The 20,377-nt window shown below is 29.0% G+C and overlaps 1 protein-coding gene across 1 annotated transcript in view; it reads right to left on the reverse strand.

Moving 5' to 3' along the window:
* Nucleotides 1-20,377, reverse strand: part of LOC142317922 (farnesol dehydrogenase-like) — a 66,686-nt gene that overhangs the window by 32,597 nt on the left and 13,712 nt on the right. The window contains exons 3-5 of the mRNA XM_075354461.1: nt 18,174-18,303; nt 12,419-12,545; nt 10,754-10,888 (exon numbers count right to left, since the gene is read on the reverse strand). Coding sequence (XP_075210576.1) covers nt 10,754-10,888; nt 12,419-12,545; nt 18,174-18,303 — 392 coding nt within the window. The remainder of the gene's footprint in view (nt 1-10,753; nt 10,889-12,418; nt 12,546-18,173; nt 18,304-20,377) is intronic.

Here is a 20,377-nt window from a genome sequence, read left to right on the forward strand (position 1 = left end):
TTTACGTCATGAAGATTTTAACGTAGCCTTGTAATAAAATATGTTTTAAAAGCTAAACTTTCAATATCAGAGAATTCCACTTTTTATTTATGAAAGTAGATTGACAATTGTTGCCCAACAAGGCTTAATTCTTTTACACCATTAATATGTAATGGCAAGAGGAAATACAACTTTTAAAAAAAAAAATTAAAAATCTCTATTTTTAAATAAAGGAAGATAGAGGGCCATGCAAAAGAAAGGAGGTCTGAACCTCATGGATTATGCGTTTTTAATTTTTTCTAACATTAAAGTGAACTTTTAAAAAGAATAGTACAGATTTGTAATATTTCAATTTTTGTTAATTGAGGGGGCTAGATGCCCATGGATGCCTGAAACTGTCGGATAAAATTATGTTGTAGAATTTTTTTCTGAACTTAAAGAAAACTTTTAAAAGAACAGTTTGAAAATCACAATAATTTATTTTTTGTTAATTTAGGATTGAAAGAAATGGAAATTCATGGGAGGCAAGGGATCTGAATTTTTCTTAGTGTTATTATTTTTTAAATTTCCTTAAGAATAGATTTTAAAAATGATTAGTTCTGATATAGCTATGTATAAATTTTTCTCTCTATGAAGTGGGTATTTTTCTAAGTATTTTAATGTTTTCAACTTTGAAGATTGTATGCTTTTCTGTTTCAAAAAAAAAGATTTTCAAACATTTTTGTGAGTGTGATAATGTCTCACAATTAGTCTTAGTCGTTTATCAGTGAATTACGCATCATATTATCATGAAGAGTATGAAAGGTACAAAACTATATAACTTTTGGAAGGTTGGCATTATCATTACGTAGCCTACGATACACAAGAAGGAGTAAATTTTAAAACGTTTTTAGAATTTTCTTATATGTTCTCTCTCTTTTTCTGTTTAGCATCCTAAACCACGGTAAGGTATTATTTCAAAGGATGAATGAGGACGATACGTATGAATGTAAATGAAGTGAAGAGTCTTGTACAGTCTCACGTCAACCATTCCTGAGGTAGGTGGTTAATTAAAACCAACCACCAAAGAACACCAGTATTCAGGATCTAGTATTCAAATCTGTATAAAAGTAACTGTCTTTACTAGGATCTCAGCTCTTGACTTTGAAATCAGCTTTGTTATATGTTCAGTCATTCTTAAGATTATTATCAATGAACAGGTTCGTTGTCATAAATTACTGATAAATATATATATATATATATACATATAAAATATAATATAAAATTAAAACATAAATTTTTTTTTATAATTTATAACTGTATAATATATTATATTTCATATTATATTTATTTATATAATGTGTAATTATATCTAATAATTTATGATTATCAAGTCATCTCAAAACATTATTATAAGTTTATGGCATTATCTGGATGGCAAAATTTAAGTAAATGAAAAAATAAAACTCACTTTTTTATTTTTAGCAATTTTTTTATTGCTATTTTTAAGTAATAATTGAGTAAATTTTTAAGGAAAAATCTCTTTTAAGTAAATGAGATTAGCCTTTAATTTTTAATATACATTTCCGTAGAATCTTATTAATAACAGGTAATTTATATAGGTAATACTTTTAACTCATTTCATACTCATTTTGAAGAGATATTAATTTAAACAATTACTGAAATCAAAAGTGAGTGGGTGCAATTTCCCAGATTGTTACTTGTAGCTAGTCAGTCTCAACTGGAGAGGTTCCAGCAGACCTTTACACCTTCTCATGTCGTTATTGAAAATGAAAATGAAGATTAATTGTTGTAAAAATAAATGTTGTGTTGTTTTAAATAAATTATAAAAACTGCGCCACGCTTTTATTTAACTAAATATTTTCATTACTTTTAACTACAAAATTTAATAATTATTACATTTATTTATTGGTTATTTATTAGATATTTACATAATTTATTTTTTACTTTTCAGTTCATTTTTATATTTGTTATATATTGTATTTTTTTGTTTAAAATTCTCAATTTGATTTAATTCTTAGTTTTTACTTTTTAGAGGGTTTTTCTAATTTGTTTCCTTTTTTTATCAATGTTAATATTAATATTAGTTAAATAAAAGCTTTTTAAAAAAATAATTTTTTATATGTAATCAAATATATTTTTGTAATTTTTTTTGTATTTCTTTTTAAGACTAAAAAAAAAGTAAAAATATTTATTTTTACACATCGAAGTTACATACGTGTACCAAATTTCAATCAATTTCATACGATAGTTCATAAAAAATTTAAATGTTCAACTAAATGCATGAATTTAGCGTAGGGGTAGCACGTGGGGACGTGGGGTTAGGTCATATCAAATTCAGACACCGTAGTGCTGTATTGTCATCGAAGTTACATACATGTACCAAATTTCATTGATTTTCATACAATAGATCAAAAGATATAGCAGTTGCAAGATTTGATTATTCCTAAAGTGAGTTAAATAAAAACTTTAAAAAAAAGAAAGAATAAACACAACCTAGTAGACTAGCATGTATATATTATATATAAAAAAATTTTAAGAATAAAATAATAACAGCATTAAGTATACTCTTTTTATTCTCCTTGTTTTCTTATTTTTTGATTTATGGATTTTTATACCTGCCTTGGTTTAATTTGTTCTTTAATTTGTTCATAGGGTGCTTTTACAACCCTCAGTCATTTTTCGCATTTGCTGTATGCTATATTTTCAAAATTTGATATGTGTACTCATGTATCTATCTATTTTTGACAAGCCCTTTCCAAAAAATTATATAATTTTGTCAGTAGTTAAGTGACTAAGGCTTAACTACGAACATTTAAGTAAATGTTTATAACAAGTTTACAGCTCCACTGATCTTGACAACAATTTCACTACTTTTCTAAAATATTTCCTGTACCATTTTCATTCAGTTTTTTCTATTCTAACCCAAAAATATATTAAAACAATATTTCAAAATTGACTTCAGAAGAAAATATCAAGTTGGGAGCGTAAGGAATTCTTCAACTGTTTTTTTAAGTAATCATAACAGCAAACAAATAGACTCTTATAAAGAAGTTACAAAACAATCCCGAAAGAAAATCAAACAAAATTATAATGAATATTGTAAAGGAAGAACCCTGCAATTCTAGACTTGCCTCAAAGGAAAATATCTAAAACTAAATGGAAAAGGTCATGACTCATTCTGTAATGATGTAGCTTTTCAATCAGTCTTTTTCTTATGATCCAAAAAATATAATAGCAGTCATTTCAATTCCTTGAAAAATAAAAAGAACTTCCCAAACTAACCACAATACAGCCATTTCAAAATGAATATCAGGGTTTTAAAGCTATGTAACATTTCTCAAGTTTCACATACATTGACTGATTAATTATACAAGAAATGAAAGAGCAACTCAACAGTTTTAGCTGTGTAATCTGCTTGAAAGCACTAGCAGCAAAGTTGGCGATCCCCCCAACAAAAAGCATTCTGTGTTTTGTGGTTTGCAAAGTGTGAATCTGTAATTACTTTTCAGCATGCGTTCTGTTTTGAATTTCCATTGTGATCCCCTGAGTTATAATAACACTCATAAATGGTATAAAGAATTTGAAATCACTGGCTGTATTTAAAAAGGGAAGAGGTCAGGACGACCAAGTGTGTCCGACGACAATGTTGAAGTGTAAGAAGGTCTTCGGGCATAATCATAGGAAATCCATTAGGAAGGCTAGCCATGAATCAGCAATTCCAGTGACATCTGTGTGGAGGGTTTTAAGGAAATGCTTACACTCTGTCCATATCATTTACAGCTGTTACAAGCTCTTAAGACTACAGATTATTGTTTGCATGTTAATTTTGCAAATGGAATGATGTACCGTGATAATGAAGACTTTCTTTACAGTGTCGTATTCAATGAAAAATCAACGTTTAATGTTAATGGAAAAATAAACACTAATAATGTGCATATCTGGGGATCAGAAAATCCTCAATAAATACTTCAGTGTGAACAAGATTCCCCAAAACTGAATTTTTTTGTGGAGTACCCTGATGACAAATTTGCAGGCAGTTCTCTTTCTCGAAAGCAAGTGTATCTGAGATCAACTATCTTGATATGCTACAACTACAACTCTTTCCTCAACTGCAATATGAACCACAGAACTTTATTTGCCAACAAGATGGTGGCGCCCCCTCCCTGGCAAAATGATGTATGTGATCGGTTGAATTAAATTTTCCCCGACCGCTCGATTGTTCGCCAGGGACCAGATGACAAGGCTTGTTTGCCATGGCCTCCACATTCACCTGATTTGACCCTATCTGATTTTTTTTCTTTGGGGTTTATAAAGGATCAAGTGTACACACCACTGTTACTACCTGACCTACCCAACTTGAGTCACAGGATTTAAGCATTTGTTACATCAATTACTACTCACTTGCTGATTGAAGTATGGGATGATCTCTTCTATTGGCTGGATGAGTGCCATGTGATGAATGGTGCTCACATTGAACTTGTAGGAAAAATGATTGGTTTGAACTTTCATTTCATGTATAATTTGAAAAATATTCATTTAAATTAATTATACATTTCATGTGTAATTGATGCATGAAAGAGCAACTTAGTGTAAGTAAAACTTAATAAATATTATGTAACTTTAAAACCTCGATCAATATTCATTTTTAAACACAAGGTAATATCTTAATAGAACTTTTAGAAAGTGAAATTAGAAATTTCATCTCACTTAGAGCTTCAACCTTAATTTAGGAACAGTGTTCCTGACAAACCTATTAAAACACTTTTCTTCTTATTTTCTCCTGCTGGAAATCTGTGCAACACATCTTCACAGGGGAAGATTAAAAACTTAATTGTAGTTGTACCATCAAGTAATTTTATAAAAAACTGAAATAATATGCGAGTATAAGTTTGTTTAGTTTTTCATTTTTTTTTAAATATTTGATAGTGCATCACTTAAAATACTAACATACTGTATAAAATCTTACACCATTACTGCCAAAATTAACTTCTGGAAAAATAAATTAACAAGTAATTTCTGTATTATTTTATTTCTGGCTGATTACAAACAAATAACAATAGGTATTTATTTAAAAGGCTTTTGGTATTGTAGATTACAAAATTTTATAGCAAAGCTGATTGTCTATGGTGCTAGAATTATAAATTTCATTTCATTCAAACTTAACTAGTAGAGACAGATAAATAGAATATAATTCTTTAGTGATCCATCAAATGCATAATAGTTTTAGCTTATAAACACAGAAATAATTTTTAAAAACCTAAAAATGTAACAAAGAATATATAAGAATTCTTTATGTGACTAGACTATGTATCACAATTTGAGTGTCATAAAAAGATACTCTAAAAATGAAACTAGCCTACGTTTATTTATTCAAGATCTGAATTGAAAGACTAAATATATAAGTAATATTAATAAGACTAAATAATAAACTATCTATAGAAAAAGATATTAGTTATTGGTTTATTATCAAGTTTATAATCATGCGTTCCTGTATAAATTATTTAATACACTAATTGGTTTTACAACAATAGATTTTAATAAAAATGCTTTTGAGAACTTCCATTCAAGATAAATATTTATAGATCTGAAAATAAATAAAATATATGTAAAATAAATTTGACAGAATTTCTTACATGAAAATGATATAATAAACTACGAAATGATCGTTTATGAAAAGCAGTTCTGAGAGATATCTTTTAAAATGATAATATGTAAAGTAATTTTTTACTTTCTTTTGATAGTTGTGCTGGCATAATTCAATAAAAATACTCCAGTTGGGTGATTGAAATAGATGTACAGTTATGAATCTCACCATAAATAGGGAATGTGGTAAAATGACAATTCTAATAGATTTCTTATGACATGTTTACTGGGAGAATGTACAGAAATTTATGTGGAAAAAGGAATACTTAAAATATAATAATAAAAATATTAAATTTATTTAACCAAATGCTACAGAAAAAATAACCAATGAGACAATTTTTGTTTGTAATAATGTATGAAATAGTGAAAAACCATAAAAGGTATTACTTGTCATACTGACCACTACTGCAACTGTTCATATATTCAACGTTCTTTGCTTTTTTTTTTTTGAACCTTGGTATATCTTCTACACATGACGAATGACAAATCCAGTTATCTGAAAAATCAAATATTAAACAATTTGTTTATTATGTTATCTAAAAATATAATTTAGTTGTATGTATACCACTTATATTTTACCTAATATCTTGTGTTGGTTATTTTATCCATAATTTAACAAAATAATATCAAATTTATTTTCATTTTTTTTTTTTAGTTGTAAATAATAACCCAAAAAAAATGTTATTTTCTGGAGTTTGCATGATTTTTGATTTCCCACTTCATATATTGCTGTAACATAAACTAAGACAAAGCATTGTTCTGTGATAGGCTAGGTAATGAATGAATAATTGAATGAAGCTTTTATTTTCTGTAGTAGTTGTGTTTTATTCAATTTGAATGTTTATAAATAGGTAACCACATTGATTCAGCTGCCGCTAATTTTCTAAATGTTGAATATATTTAACAGAAAACTTAAGTAATTCTAAGGCACTACCATTTCAATTTAACAAAATAAGTTAGATTAATCACACCCAGTCAGTTGCTAGTTACCACTTTACTTTATTAATATATTTACAATTGACCATAACTTACTAAATGAAGTATCTGAGCGTCGAAAGAATTTTTCTTTCTTGACCACAAAGTTTTAGAACAAATAAGTAAAAACCTTCATATATAAATACAGAACAAACATGGTGAATGTTATTCTCTTACAACATTATTTTTTTAACTAGGGGTTAGAAAGGGATTAGAAATCAAAATGTTTTTTTTTTTTAATAATTAACTTATAAGATTGGATTTTTTTTGTAGGAAAAATGCACTCAGGCTGACAACGACCACAGATTTTGATCTTTATTTGTAGGAATTGTAGGAAAACCTGATAATGTGAAAGAAAATATGTCTATATATATATATTATATATATATATATATATATATATATATATATAGATTTGTGTTTACATTTAATTACTTCAGAATTCAGTTAATGTTTCTGATCTAATTTCAAAGCCTAAGTCAGATATATGGAGATAAAAAAGGCTAAGTAAACAATGTTTTAGCAAAGCAAAAACTAAAATTAAAATGAATTCCAAAATTGATGTTTTTGTATATCAAAATTTGTTTACTATTGTATCGATTACATGATTTATATACCCTAATTGAGATCAAATACAATAAAATTCATTCTTTTTAAATAAGTTATATAATTTAAAAGAATAAACATAGTCTATTTGCTAGCTATGTATTTATTTGATATAACATATTCTTTAGTCATTAAGTTTATTTTGAATACTCCAAATAACTAAACTCAATATGGAAACTTCACTTTGAAAATGCTTGGTACGTCTGTTGCCTGCTTTCTTCAAAGGTTACTTTGTGAATGGCTGTACAAATGCACTTTTACAAACACTGATATTTTAGTTCTTAATTTTGAATTCTTTCATATGCATTTTTTTTAATAAATCACCACATAAGTTTAAAACTTGTGCATAGAATATGAAATAATATTTTTCTTAAACATATGTAATAACACTGTAATAAATTAAAGCTTACATCATGCCAGAGATTAAACAGTAATATAATGAGTTTCATTGAAACTTTTTGCCCTCTGTATGATAAAAAGGGTTCTAAACAAATTAATAATTTGCTTTCCTTACAAACTGTTAATTCAATAAACACAAGGTTGGATGAAGAATTCTTGAAAATTAAAAAACATGAATTCCCAATTGGAAATTCATGTTTAACCAAACCATATAACAAAGATTATTGAAGTTAAACAATATTAAGTGTAGTCTGCCTGCATGCTTTTGCCATTTTTCAGTGGTTAAGGAAATTAGCACAGCAAGTGCAGTTTATAATATCAGTAACAAAATTACGAATTTAATATAATAATAGAAATATGGTGTATTATACATGGATTTTGTTAGTTCATAAGTATATTATATTAATCACCAAATATTATTATTAGAAAGAAAATGTAAATAAATAAAGTAGAGCTTACAGAGACAATCTTTCCGAAGGTTATAGCACATGTCATTAACTTTAAAAAACCTTATTACTGTATATGTGTATAATATAAATACTACTATATAATATCTCCATGCTGCTTACTATATTATATAATATCTCGACAAAGTTATAACAAAGTCTATTTGCAAATGAGTATAATTAATTTATGTATTAAAATATATTGGTTGATGGAATGATCTCCAAAGTGTTTTTTTTTCTTACAATTGCTTACTATAAATTTTTAAAAACTAAAATTTTATAGTTTTATATATATATATATACAGAATGTCCCAAAAAGAAACCACCATACTTCACAGATGTATTCCTTTCATTTAAATTATAAAAAAAGTTCACATAAGCATAAGTCTGGATACGCTTCGTTAGCAAGTTACGCCTAGCGAAAGATTTCGTTCGGAATTCTGATCCCCATGCAAAATGAGGTTGTACTGAAATGTTTGGTCCATTAATGGAGAAGCAAAATTAATGGTTTCATATGGTTTCTGACCTGAAAAATTTAATAAAATAGATTCCAGAACTGTGTCTCCAGTAGTTTCATGATATCCAAAGTAAAACAGAAAAATTTGTTGCCCTAAAAAAGTTTTTTTTTAGGTTTGAAATGCAATAACCTTATTAATAATAAATGTGTAAAATTTATTAAAAAAAAATTGTAAAAAATTTAATTCTAAAAATAATGATACTACAAGTCCAATAAAAATCAAATATGTTTTAAAAAAATCAATTTTTTACTGAAGAATAACAGAACAAAAAATAAATGAAATGACACACTTGAATTATTGCATTTAATTTTGTTTGTTTGATTTTCACACCTTACAAATACTGATAGATTCATAGTTTTCTAGTTTATTCGTCAGTAAAGAAAGGAAAACATTTGACTACTTTGTGACAAATTCATGATTATGATATGGATATATCAGTTTTGGGGTCCCTGAGTCCAAAAAAAAAAATGGTTATTAAAAAATTTCTGTGTCTGATAAACTTTCTATTGACAATTCTTCCATACGTTTTTAATGTTATAATGACAAATCATATTTTTGAATTAAGCTCAACTAGTATTAGTCAAATACCATACAAAACTCAATTTTGACAAAAACTCCAGTTAGAACCTTGCATGTCAAACAAATGCAGTGAGATGTCACTTGCCTCTCAGAGGCAAAAATCTGGATGAAGGCGTACTTAATGATTTATGCAATTTATGTGTCAAAGTTGGTGATTTAGAACTACAAGACCATTTTGAGCATGAACAGAAAAATGAACCATACCAATTACCTATCATCCAAAATGAAGGGCTTGATCTATTTGGTGTTACAAATAGGAAACACGTCAAAAGTGTTAAAAAGCTTGCACTCATAGCATTTTGGATGTTAAAACCACCAATATTTCTAGCAAACAACAGTTGTTTATTGGATTACGTTTCTTTGATGAAAAGGCCAATAAAATCAACGAGGAATATTTAGGCTTTGAGTTAGAACCTAACGCTGTGAGTATTGCCAAAGCGATTGAAATTTTTGACAAAGTTAAATATAGACTAATAAGTGTGTAGGGTTAGGCTTTGACAAATGTTCCACCATATCTAGAAAAAAGGAGGGGTACAGGCGATCTTGAGAAAAAGGTATATAAAGCCTTCTACTTCTTTTGCTCTTTTCACAAGGTTAACTTGTCATAAAACAACTTAAACATTATCCCAGGAATTCAAAACACCGTTGGAACTATCAAGGAGACAATCACATTTTTTTGCAAGTCCATTTATGATGCAAGCTTATTTCTAGCATTTCTAAATTGTGTGAGACTAGGGGACCAGAGAAATACAAGAGCATCCGGATATTTAAGGATCACTTCAATAATTTTTTTAATGCCTAGTGACCTCAGGTGAAGAGGGAAATGTAGCAACAAGAAAAAATGCTTATTAAATGCATACAGTGGTGTGCAGATCTTCATTTATTGTTTCAATATTAAGTTTAAGTATTCTGATATACTGGAACCTTTAGCAAATGCACTTCAATTGAAGAAATTTGACATAGCAAAGCTAACCAGCACATTCAAATTATTCTTGCCGTGCTAAGAGTTCTCAGAAAGATGCAAAGAATGTCATGACTGCTGTTTTAAAGAAACAAACAACACTCCAATTAATTTGATTGTTGATATAACTGTCACTCGTATTGCTGGCTGACACAAGCATAGAAAGCAATCATACAGCCAAAAACTGATCCAAATTTAAGAGAAGGTCTCTTAATAATACCTTACTTATCATCATTGATAGTCAGATTTTCTGCAAACAAATCATCTGCATTTTCAGTGACAAACTTCCATTCAAGTAACAGAGAGATGTTTCATTGAAGGAACGGAGTGAAAGTACTTCATCTTGTACAACCTTCTATAATTTAGAGGGCACTGAAGAAGAAGGGAAATTGTAGTTCAAAATTTGGAATGAGGTACAAAAAATTAAAATAAAATATTTCATATGGCCAGCCATACAACAGTACTGTACCATACATACAGTAATTTTATTTTAATCTTTTGACTACGTATTTTTATAATATGCGATAATTTTAGTGTTTGAGTTTAATATGTGATATATATATAAATTATATTTGTAATAATTTAATTAAATTAAGTTGTTAATTTTAAATAATTTCTTAAAATATAAATATTTTAATACATACAAGCACATGAGATGGCAGTTGCAACAAAAGTTCCACAGTCTTTGCAATATCTACTGATTCCAGTCCAGCCACTTTAGGAGAGACTACAATACCTTCTAACTCTTGTAACTCTCTAACCAAAGCAGGACTTATAGTCTGAAATCAAAAAACATACATGCAACTAATTGTTAATTATGATTTTAGAAATTCGTTAATTACATTTTTTTTTTAATGAACACTTAAATTCATATTGAAATTTAAAACTTTTGCATTGAGTTTACACAACTGGTAACTGTAATGTGTGTTTTATTGCTGTTAGTGGCAGTTAAATTAAAAATAACAACTGCAGAATAACTTCATTTGTGAAGATCTGTGGATCTGCAGGATAAAAGGTTGATCCGTTTTGTGACTGTCTGCCATTTGCTGCACTATGTCAGTTGTAAAGTTTTAAAATGAAAAGAATGATCAATTTTGTCAAAAATTGTGAAAGAGTTAACCTATTTACTTTGAAATCATAAACAACTAATTTTTATGTATGGTGGTAATGCTATGTATGAAACCAAGTGGAATTTTTCAAAACTCTAGAACTAACTTGCATGATAGAAATATTACAGGAGACTCTCATTATTATCAATATAATCAACAAATCCGCTAGGTAGTGTGTATATAAAAATAAAAACCACAAATAAAGATGATTAATTTTACTGTGACATATTATTCCTAGAAATATTCATACTGTATGATTTCAGTCATTCAATGTAGAACATGGAAGATGAAAAGGGGCTAATCTATTCAAAAAATTTAATGAATTTTTAATGTCAAATATTTATGTTTGTAACAAAAAAAAAACAAAAATATAACGGCCATTTTATCTTGAAAAACATTTTTCCCAACAAAACATTTTGAAACTTATTGATACCTAACTAACTATATTTGTCGATAAAGTTGTTTTTCTATCTATTTATATAGATATATTATATAAACTGAAAACATTTAGAAGAATATTTTATTTATTTATTAAAATATTTATAAAACTGCAGGCAGTTTCTACTATATCATCCTGATGAATTATTCATCAGGTGTTTCAGTCGGTAAGCACACTACTGTAAGTTACCTAGTTATCATTGATGATTGAGTACTGAGCCTAGAATTGTGAAGCAGAATTACTGATCCCTTCTTTAATTTCACAAATTTACAGATTCAAATAATTATTTACATATTTGGTGAACAGTGTTTCTCATTTGAAACACATTTGAAGCTATTATAAGTGAACATTTTACTCTTGCAAGTCACTTTTATTAGCAGCTGGTTTTAGTTACTGATATATGCTTTGTATCATAACTAGTAATTTATAAACATTAGTATGGTAAAATGAAAATTCTCCTTTTTCCATCAGTTATGTTATTATTAATGTTTTTAAAATACTTTTAAAAGCCATGACTATTTTGTCTTAATCAATAACAATACCTGATTGGACCTAAATGATATATATGTAAATAAATACATATTCAACATTCTTATAAAATTTAATTATAATAATTAAAAAACAATGTTATTTATATTGTTATTAATCCATCCACTACACACAGAAGTTTAACATCATCAATCTTACAAAATTATAAATCTTACAAATAACAGATTCCCATATAATTGGTAAAGAGAACAGTTTCCTATTAATAAACTTACAGTTACTCTAATTTTGGAATTGTGTCCAAGTTCAGCACGAAGGCCTTCACCGATAGTATTAACTGCTTTTTTTGAAGCATAATATGATGTCATTCCAGGTATTGGTGTAGTCATATATGCTGCTCGGCTGCAAAATTTAAATTAATACAATTCGTTATTTCTATATTCACTTTTCTGAACAAATAATTTTTTTTTTTGTAAATATATATGCTAAAATATAATATAGATTCTATTGTGAATTTATAACATGGTATACCGCATAATAAGATAAAATCAACTTGCAATAAATTTAAATTTACCTGATGGATTTCATTACTCACCATACTTAAATTTGTTTTGTAAATTGCAATACTAATAATGTAGTATATACAATATATAGTTGCTGAAGCGAAAAGATTACTTATAAAACTAAAATTATTAAAAATATGAAATTCTATATTTTCCTTTCATATTAATATTTATTAAAAATTAAATAACAGGATACTAATTGATGAGCTCATTATTTCTTAATGAAAGAAAAATACATTTCTTGATTGACTTTTATTATGTTTTAAAGGCACTCTTTATTACATTAATACATTGACAATTTTATCAAATCAAATGATATTTATTTTCACATTAATTTTTTATGTTTTACAAAATGTTTTACGTATATTAAGTTTTGCCACTATGTTTGTATTACCCAGTGTTGTTGGCATAATCTGCTTTTAAAAACAAGCATATTTACCTTTCTCGTAAATTAATTGTAATTCACTTTTACAATTGTTATTCCACAATGAAAAAAAAAGAAAAAATGAATATTTACATTAATAAACTATAAAATAAAATTCAGAGTCCAGTTAATAACACCAGCCACCAACCATTTATTGAAAATGATTGCAGGAACCTTGACTGCATAATGACAAGAGGATTTTCTTTTGCTCAATGATGGTTACTGTAAAATAACTCCATTTCAGCTGAATCCAGTTTCATAAATGAACAATATTACAATGACAACTAGGGATTAGTTGTCAGTTTTGTAAAATTACCTCACAAAATACTAGTTACAACAGATGGTCAATTTCATTATATGACATGTAATCTCTGTAAATGATTGAGTTACAGCTTCGAAGAATTCTCCAAATAGTCATACAACCAACTTCTTCAAGCAACAACCCTTCTTTTAGTGTTTTCTGGATTTTCCTCAATATATTCCAATATCTGCCAATTTCAGCATTCTTAGTCTTCATGGTCTTTCTTGATCATGAAGTTTAGAAGTAAAGTTTTCAGTTTCTCTTAACCTTTCATTCAAAATTAAAAAAAAAAAAAACTCTTTTACTTGTCAAACGGTTATGAGGAAACATTTACAATGCATGTAACATGCTTCAACTTGTAGCCTACCAATCCCTACATAAGATCTACACAAGAAATTGTACACCTCATTTAAATAAGACCAATTTTAGCCTCTTTCATATCTTTCATGCCTCTGAGAAAAAGGTACGAAAGTACCTTTTAATATTAACTATATTTTTTAAAACTTTAATTTTTTTCATTTTCAACTTTTCATTTTTTAAAAATCCAAAAAGCTGCTATGTACTAATAAAATAGGGCTGTGAATACCTGATAAAAATTTCAAGTCTCTATAATAAATAGTTTTTTGATAAAAAGGTACATGAGTATTGAAAAATGTGGTTTCGAGGAAACAACATATAAAGTTTGACTAACTATTCAGAAAGAAGAACTGGGTAGGTTCACTTGCTTAAAATAATTATGCACCATATGTTACACCATTCTCATCTTCCTTTTTTCCTCTTCTGTTGCCTTTGCTTTATATTCTTTCTTCAGAAGAATGCATTTTAATTTCTGCAGAAGCTATTTTTTTACAATCAATGTCTTTTAGGATATTGACACTATTTTTACTTTTCATATCAGTTGTCCCACAATACTCCCTTAAATACAATCATAACATCATAAACCACCAATCTTTAGAGTTACTATTCCTACAAATAGTTTTTGGAATTCTTTTCCAAGTCAATGTGTTGAAATTTGCATTCTGAGGTTTTTCTGGAATGCATTTCCACTACTGAATTTTATTACTTCATTACTAGATCTAGAAAAATTGGCTTTATTTTCTCCACGACTGCCTTTGTAAGCGAATGCTTATATAAATAAGGCTCACCAGTTACTAGAGTTCTACTGAATCCATACCATGAGACAGAACCTTTGGGACAAAAATAGTGAAGTGGATTTGAACTCATCATCGCAAATCAACTGATTTGGAAGTCAAAGAGTTCTAAGGTTTAAATCCTCATAAAGGCAGTTTTACAATTATACGGATTTGAATACTAGATCGTGGACACAGATGTTCGTTGGTGGTTGGGTTTCAACTAACCACACAGGAATGGTTGAGTTGAGACTGTACAAGACTACACTTTATTTACATTCATATATATCATCCTCATTCATCCTCTAAAGTAATACCTTACGGTAGTTCCAGAGGCTAAACAGATAAAAGAGTGTTGTGGATATGAATAAATAAAAATTATATAAATATATATCCCCCATTATTGCTTTTCTCATTGCTGTAATACTGTCACAGTTTCCTCTAATAGTATTTCCATAATAACACTGAAGATTATCAATCTTAGAATGCCTGAGCCTACTTTTGCCACTCATTTCTTTATCATCTTAATGGTTTACTCCTTGGTTTCTTTTGACAATGCTTGCAGACAACAACCCAAATGTTTTCGTTCATGGCCTATATACTCGACCTTCTCTAGACTAATACCTGGTCCATATGGCTGTGTTTGTAATACAGCATTGTACACTATAGAATAACCATCTTCCAGATAAGTGAGATAGCATACACCATGATTCATTTTTAAGCAATTAAAAATAGACTTTACATCAACTTACATACCACCAGTCTTTCATTATCTAACTTGTAGTATTGCTCATGTTACTCTATCAAAATGTGATTATTTTTTGTTAAAACAATTCCTTGGAAATATTTTAACAAGCACTGGACATCCACACTTTTCCTGTTTTTACTGCTGTCACAGTAACAATGTCATTTATAGAAGTAGGACTTCTCTTTTTTGGTCTTTTTTGCCAAGTAACATTGATACCTACTGCTAGATCTGTACATCAAGTTTTGTCAATTACTTCCTTCACAGCAACAGCCATACAGTTCTCTGCTACATTAGTAACTGAAGCTGAAATAAGCCTTTAAATTTAAAGAACCTAGAAGGCTGTCCTGGTTGTCAAGAAGCGAGCATAAGAATATGCATCAATGTATCCTTTGCCTATATAACAAAGACCCATAAACTAATCTTGTTTTGATACATTGTCCTTTTTTGTTTATGCTACTAAATTACACATTAAAGATTTTTCATCAGCACAAGTACAAGAAATTAACATTTTTAGTTCACAGCCTCTAATATTATTTACCGTTTCTATCAAACTAATTGTTCCTTTCATACATTTAGAATAAACAACAAAGCATTCTTGTCTAAGAATGCTTCTATCTAAAATTTAAATAAGTAGAAGAATACTACTGACAGTTATTATTACCTTCATTATTATAAGAACTTACTGAAAAGTTTTATTTACAGTAAGACGATGAGATTCTAGAATTATTCAGGTCAGTCTATCACTTTCATCGCCCATCAAATTCTGTTCTGTTGTAAAATTTGAAATTAAAATAAAAATAATATTTTTATGTTAGTTTCCAAGAAATTCCCTTTTCTAGAATAATTTTGAACTTCTACCGGTCTTTTAATTTGTAATTAGGCAAGTGGCACACGATAATCACCAAATGTAGCTCACAAAAACAATATCTCAATCCTGCTAAATACGAGTAGTAATGGGAAGAATCGTGAACTTGTCGTTCCATCAATTCGAATCTTTATACTGAACGAAAGAATCGAGAATTGATTAGCAGGAGTAACCAACTCTTTTTACGATTCTCAACAATGAATTGGATAGGCGATAGGAAACCAAATCTTTCTCAGTTACGATTCGATTCATAGCAATATTTCTTAAGGAGTCGAATAAGAGTTGAAAAGAGAAGGATCGAAGATTTTTAATAGGTATACATCAGATAACCCACCGGGTTGGTCCAGTGGTGAATGCATCTTCCCAAATTAGCTGATTTGGAAGTCGAAGAGTTTTAGCGTTCAAGACCTAGTAAAAGCAGTTACTTTTACACCGATCTGAATACTAGATCGTGGATAAAGGTGTTCTTTTGTAGTTGGGTTTCAATTAACCACACATCTCAGGAATGGTCTAACGGAGACTGTACAACACTACACTTAATTTACACTCATACATATTGTCCTCTGAAGTAATACCTGAATGATAATTCCCGAAGGCTAAAATAGGAAAAAAGGTATGCATTAAATTAGCCGAACAGGAGTATTAAGAGAATCATTGGTGAAGAAGAGAAAGAGAACATGTGCATTAGAGTTTTCAGTACTGGAAGTGATGAAAAGTAAAAAAATCGTAGAATCAGACGAAAGATTCTTTTTTACGAATCCTTTCTGAGAATCCTGAAAAAGAACTTTATTCCACTACCACTAAACATTCATGAAAAACATAACCTTACAACAAAAAAAAGTTTCATTACCAACTAAAAACTAATATTAAAAATCGGTAAAAAATTCTATAAAAAACTAATTATATGTTTAATAGTAAATATATATATATAGATATAACTGGCATTGTTAGGAGGGAATTTTAAACTTATAAGGTTAAAACCCAAAATTTTAACTTTATAAAGTATTTCACTACAATCCCCCTTATAGTTCACGGTCTTCCTCAAGCATGAACTTTAGAAACAAAGTTTCCGGTTCTCTTAACTATTGATTAAAAAAAAACCTTTTATTTGAAAATTATGTGGAAACATTTACAATAAAGGCGACGCGACACACTTCAGTTTGATTGCAGTCTACCAGTCCTACATAAAATTTACCTTTTTCCGTTTCAATGTGAGAATACTTTCATTTTTCATAAAGCAAAAAAAATTCAAGAAAAATTGATATCAAAACAAATTTAACTGATAATCTGATTTGATTCCTTAAAGAAGGTGAAAACAGACATGCTTTGAGATTGCATTATTTTTCGTAAACTGAAGACACGTTTTAACAATTTCTGCCATATCTTAGCTGTTTGACTAGCAATTTTTATAAATAATGTATCATTTTGTTTGCAATAGAAATTTTTAACATATTATTAGTATTTAATTAAACTAATCTTTATGGAACTACTAATGATTAAATAATTTAAACAGCCATCAATTTAAAATGTCCAAAGAAAATATTTTCAAACCAATTTATTTTGAAGCAGATGATGTATAAATAAGAATCAGATTTCATTAAAATACCTCAATCCATTCCTAAGACATACATTGTTATTGAAAAAAATACCAAATGGTGGTTAGAAAATGAACCAAATCAGGCACCTTTCCAAATAAAATTTTTGTTTATTTTGATGCCCTGAATCAGTGACTGGTACTCTGCATATATATATATATATATATATATATATATATATATATATATTATATATTATATATATTATATATATATATATATATTTCTTATATAATATTTACTTGTTTTCAATTTTGTACAGTACTTCAGTGAGCTTTTAATTCATAACAGTAAAATATGTTACTTAATATATTCAGTATTTATTATATTCATCTACAAAACACCAAATGAGTTTGTAGTGTCTTTTTATTTACTCATTTTTTTATAAACAAAAATTTCATTACCTATTAATGTTTATAATATATCCATCATCAATATGGTGTTTTCTCATTGACTTTATTCCTTCTCGGCTACATATCTGCAGTGCTATTACATTAATATCATATATCTGCCGCCAAGCATCTGTGGTTGAAGCTGTAATGTAAAAGTATTGCTGTAAATTTATTATAATTATTATTTTTTTCTAATATACAAAAATCCTTTTCTTTGAAGAGTCCAGATGATTACTTGAATCTAGCAAATAAATTTAATGATTATTTTGTTTCTATGATTACAGATTTAAATAAAGATTTAGTTGAGTCTAATTTTTATTTATCTGGTGAACAGAAAAGAACTATTTACAATGATGGCAAAAAATTGTTAATGTATTTCAAAAAAGTTAATAAAAAATTTCCTTTACAAATAATGAATAAAGTTAAAATAAATGTTTCTCCTGGTCCAGATAATATTCATGCTAGGCATATTAAATTTCTATTTTTAAAAATCTATTTTGATTCATTTTTTCAAAAGAATTTTTGAAACAGGGACAATACCGTATAGAATGAAATTAACTCACATAAAACCTTTACATAAATCAGGTGAAAAACACAACTAGAGAATTACAGGCCTATAGACAATCTATCTGTTTTTTCAAAGATTATAGAGTCCTTCGTATATGTACAGCTTCTTGAATTTTGTACAACTAGTTACATTTTTTCTGAATTTCAATACAGCTTTATCCCTGGTAGATCGACAACTCAAGTTTTGGAAGAAATTACATACAAGATAAATGAGTCACTTGTGTAATGATAATTGTGTAATGGCGGTCCTAATAGACCTTTCTAAAGCCTCTGCATTGGTCAGTATCATATGTTAAAAAAATTAGTTGCTATTGGTGTTGGTGGAAAGTTGTTAGATTGGTTTCAGAATTATTTTTCCGATAGACTAATAACTGTTAAAATACAATATATAGTTGGTAATTCAATGAAGCAAAGATATGGGCGTTGTCCAGAGTTCAATTTCTTGGCCTGATTCTCTGTAACTTGTACATTAATGATATTTATGGACTGAATTTGAGAAGTTCACTGTTTATATTTGCTGATGACCTAATTGTATTATTTTCTAATAAATATTTATCTTTTGCAGCAAATACCCTGCAAGTTGACTTTATATTTTAATTAAATTTTATTTTAATAACAGAATACATGTTAATAAAAAAAAAAACAAAAGCAGTAGTTTTTAGAAAGCTGAGATGTAATTATGATTGTTTCCCAAGCCAATCGCAGCAGTAGAGGATTTCAGTAAAGTGAAGGGCAGACCTAGCAGTTCTGCCCCGCTGGCCAAAGTAGTCCAGGACGACCTGACTACTTTTTCGAGTTCCTTTCTCTTCCTGGCGGCGTCAACTTTGGGACGAGGAAAACAATACATCCCCGGTTGGTCAAGATTAAGGAGACGGTGTCTGCGCTAGCAGATGGTTTCGAGGCTTTGGCCTCTAAATCTAAACAGGTCGAAGTAGTTCCAAAGGTGGTACAGACCCCAGCGTAGCCCAGGCGCTACGCTGATGTCCTTAAATCGAAAAGGGAAGCCAGTAAGGTGATGAAAAAGCCAGAGGTCATCTTCGTGAACAGGGCGGAGAGCAAGGATCTCAAACGCGACTTTCATGTTGTCCTTCGTGGTAACCGACAGGAGCTACGGATCAGGGACATTAAGTAGACCAGCGAAGGGCTGATAGTTGTTGCGGATAACAAGGAGACTGTCCGAGTCATCACGGAGCCTCCGGCTATAAAGAAGCTTGAGGTCAAGGTTGACCACAAGCGATTTAGAAGGCCCCGGGTCATTATTTATGACTTCGAGCGGAGTCTCTCTGATGAGAAGGTGTTGTCTCTCATTCGAGAGCAAAACACCGATTTGGATGAGGCCTCGTTCAAGGACCAGTGTAGGCTAGCTTTCAAAAGAAGGAGGCTCCGTCTTGCGTTAACTTAAAAAAGTTATAGGCACTCGGTTAATAGTAAGGAGTGTGGGCTGTTACTTGAGAGCTGTTTAGACATATTTCAACTCTCTTGATGGGTAGGTTCGGTCAACTTAATGCCAAGGAAGCCAAGTTGAGTTAGGTGAGGTTATAGAGAACGGAGCCTCGATGTTCTGCTGCAGCACCTGTATATGGTCAAGAGTGATATGCCAGGTTTTTCAGGTTAGAATAAGTTTTTCGTTTGTGACAGCAAATCAGCCG

Source organism: Lycorma delicatula, chromosome 1 (genome assembly GCF_047948215.1).
Source record: "Lycorma delicatula isolate Av1 chromosome 1, ASM4794821v1, whole genome shotgun sequence".
NCBI lineage: Eukaryota > Metazoa > Arthropoda > Insecta > Hemiptera > Fulgoridae > Lycorma > Lycorma delicatula.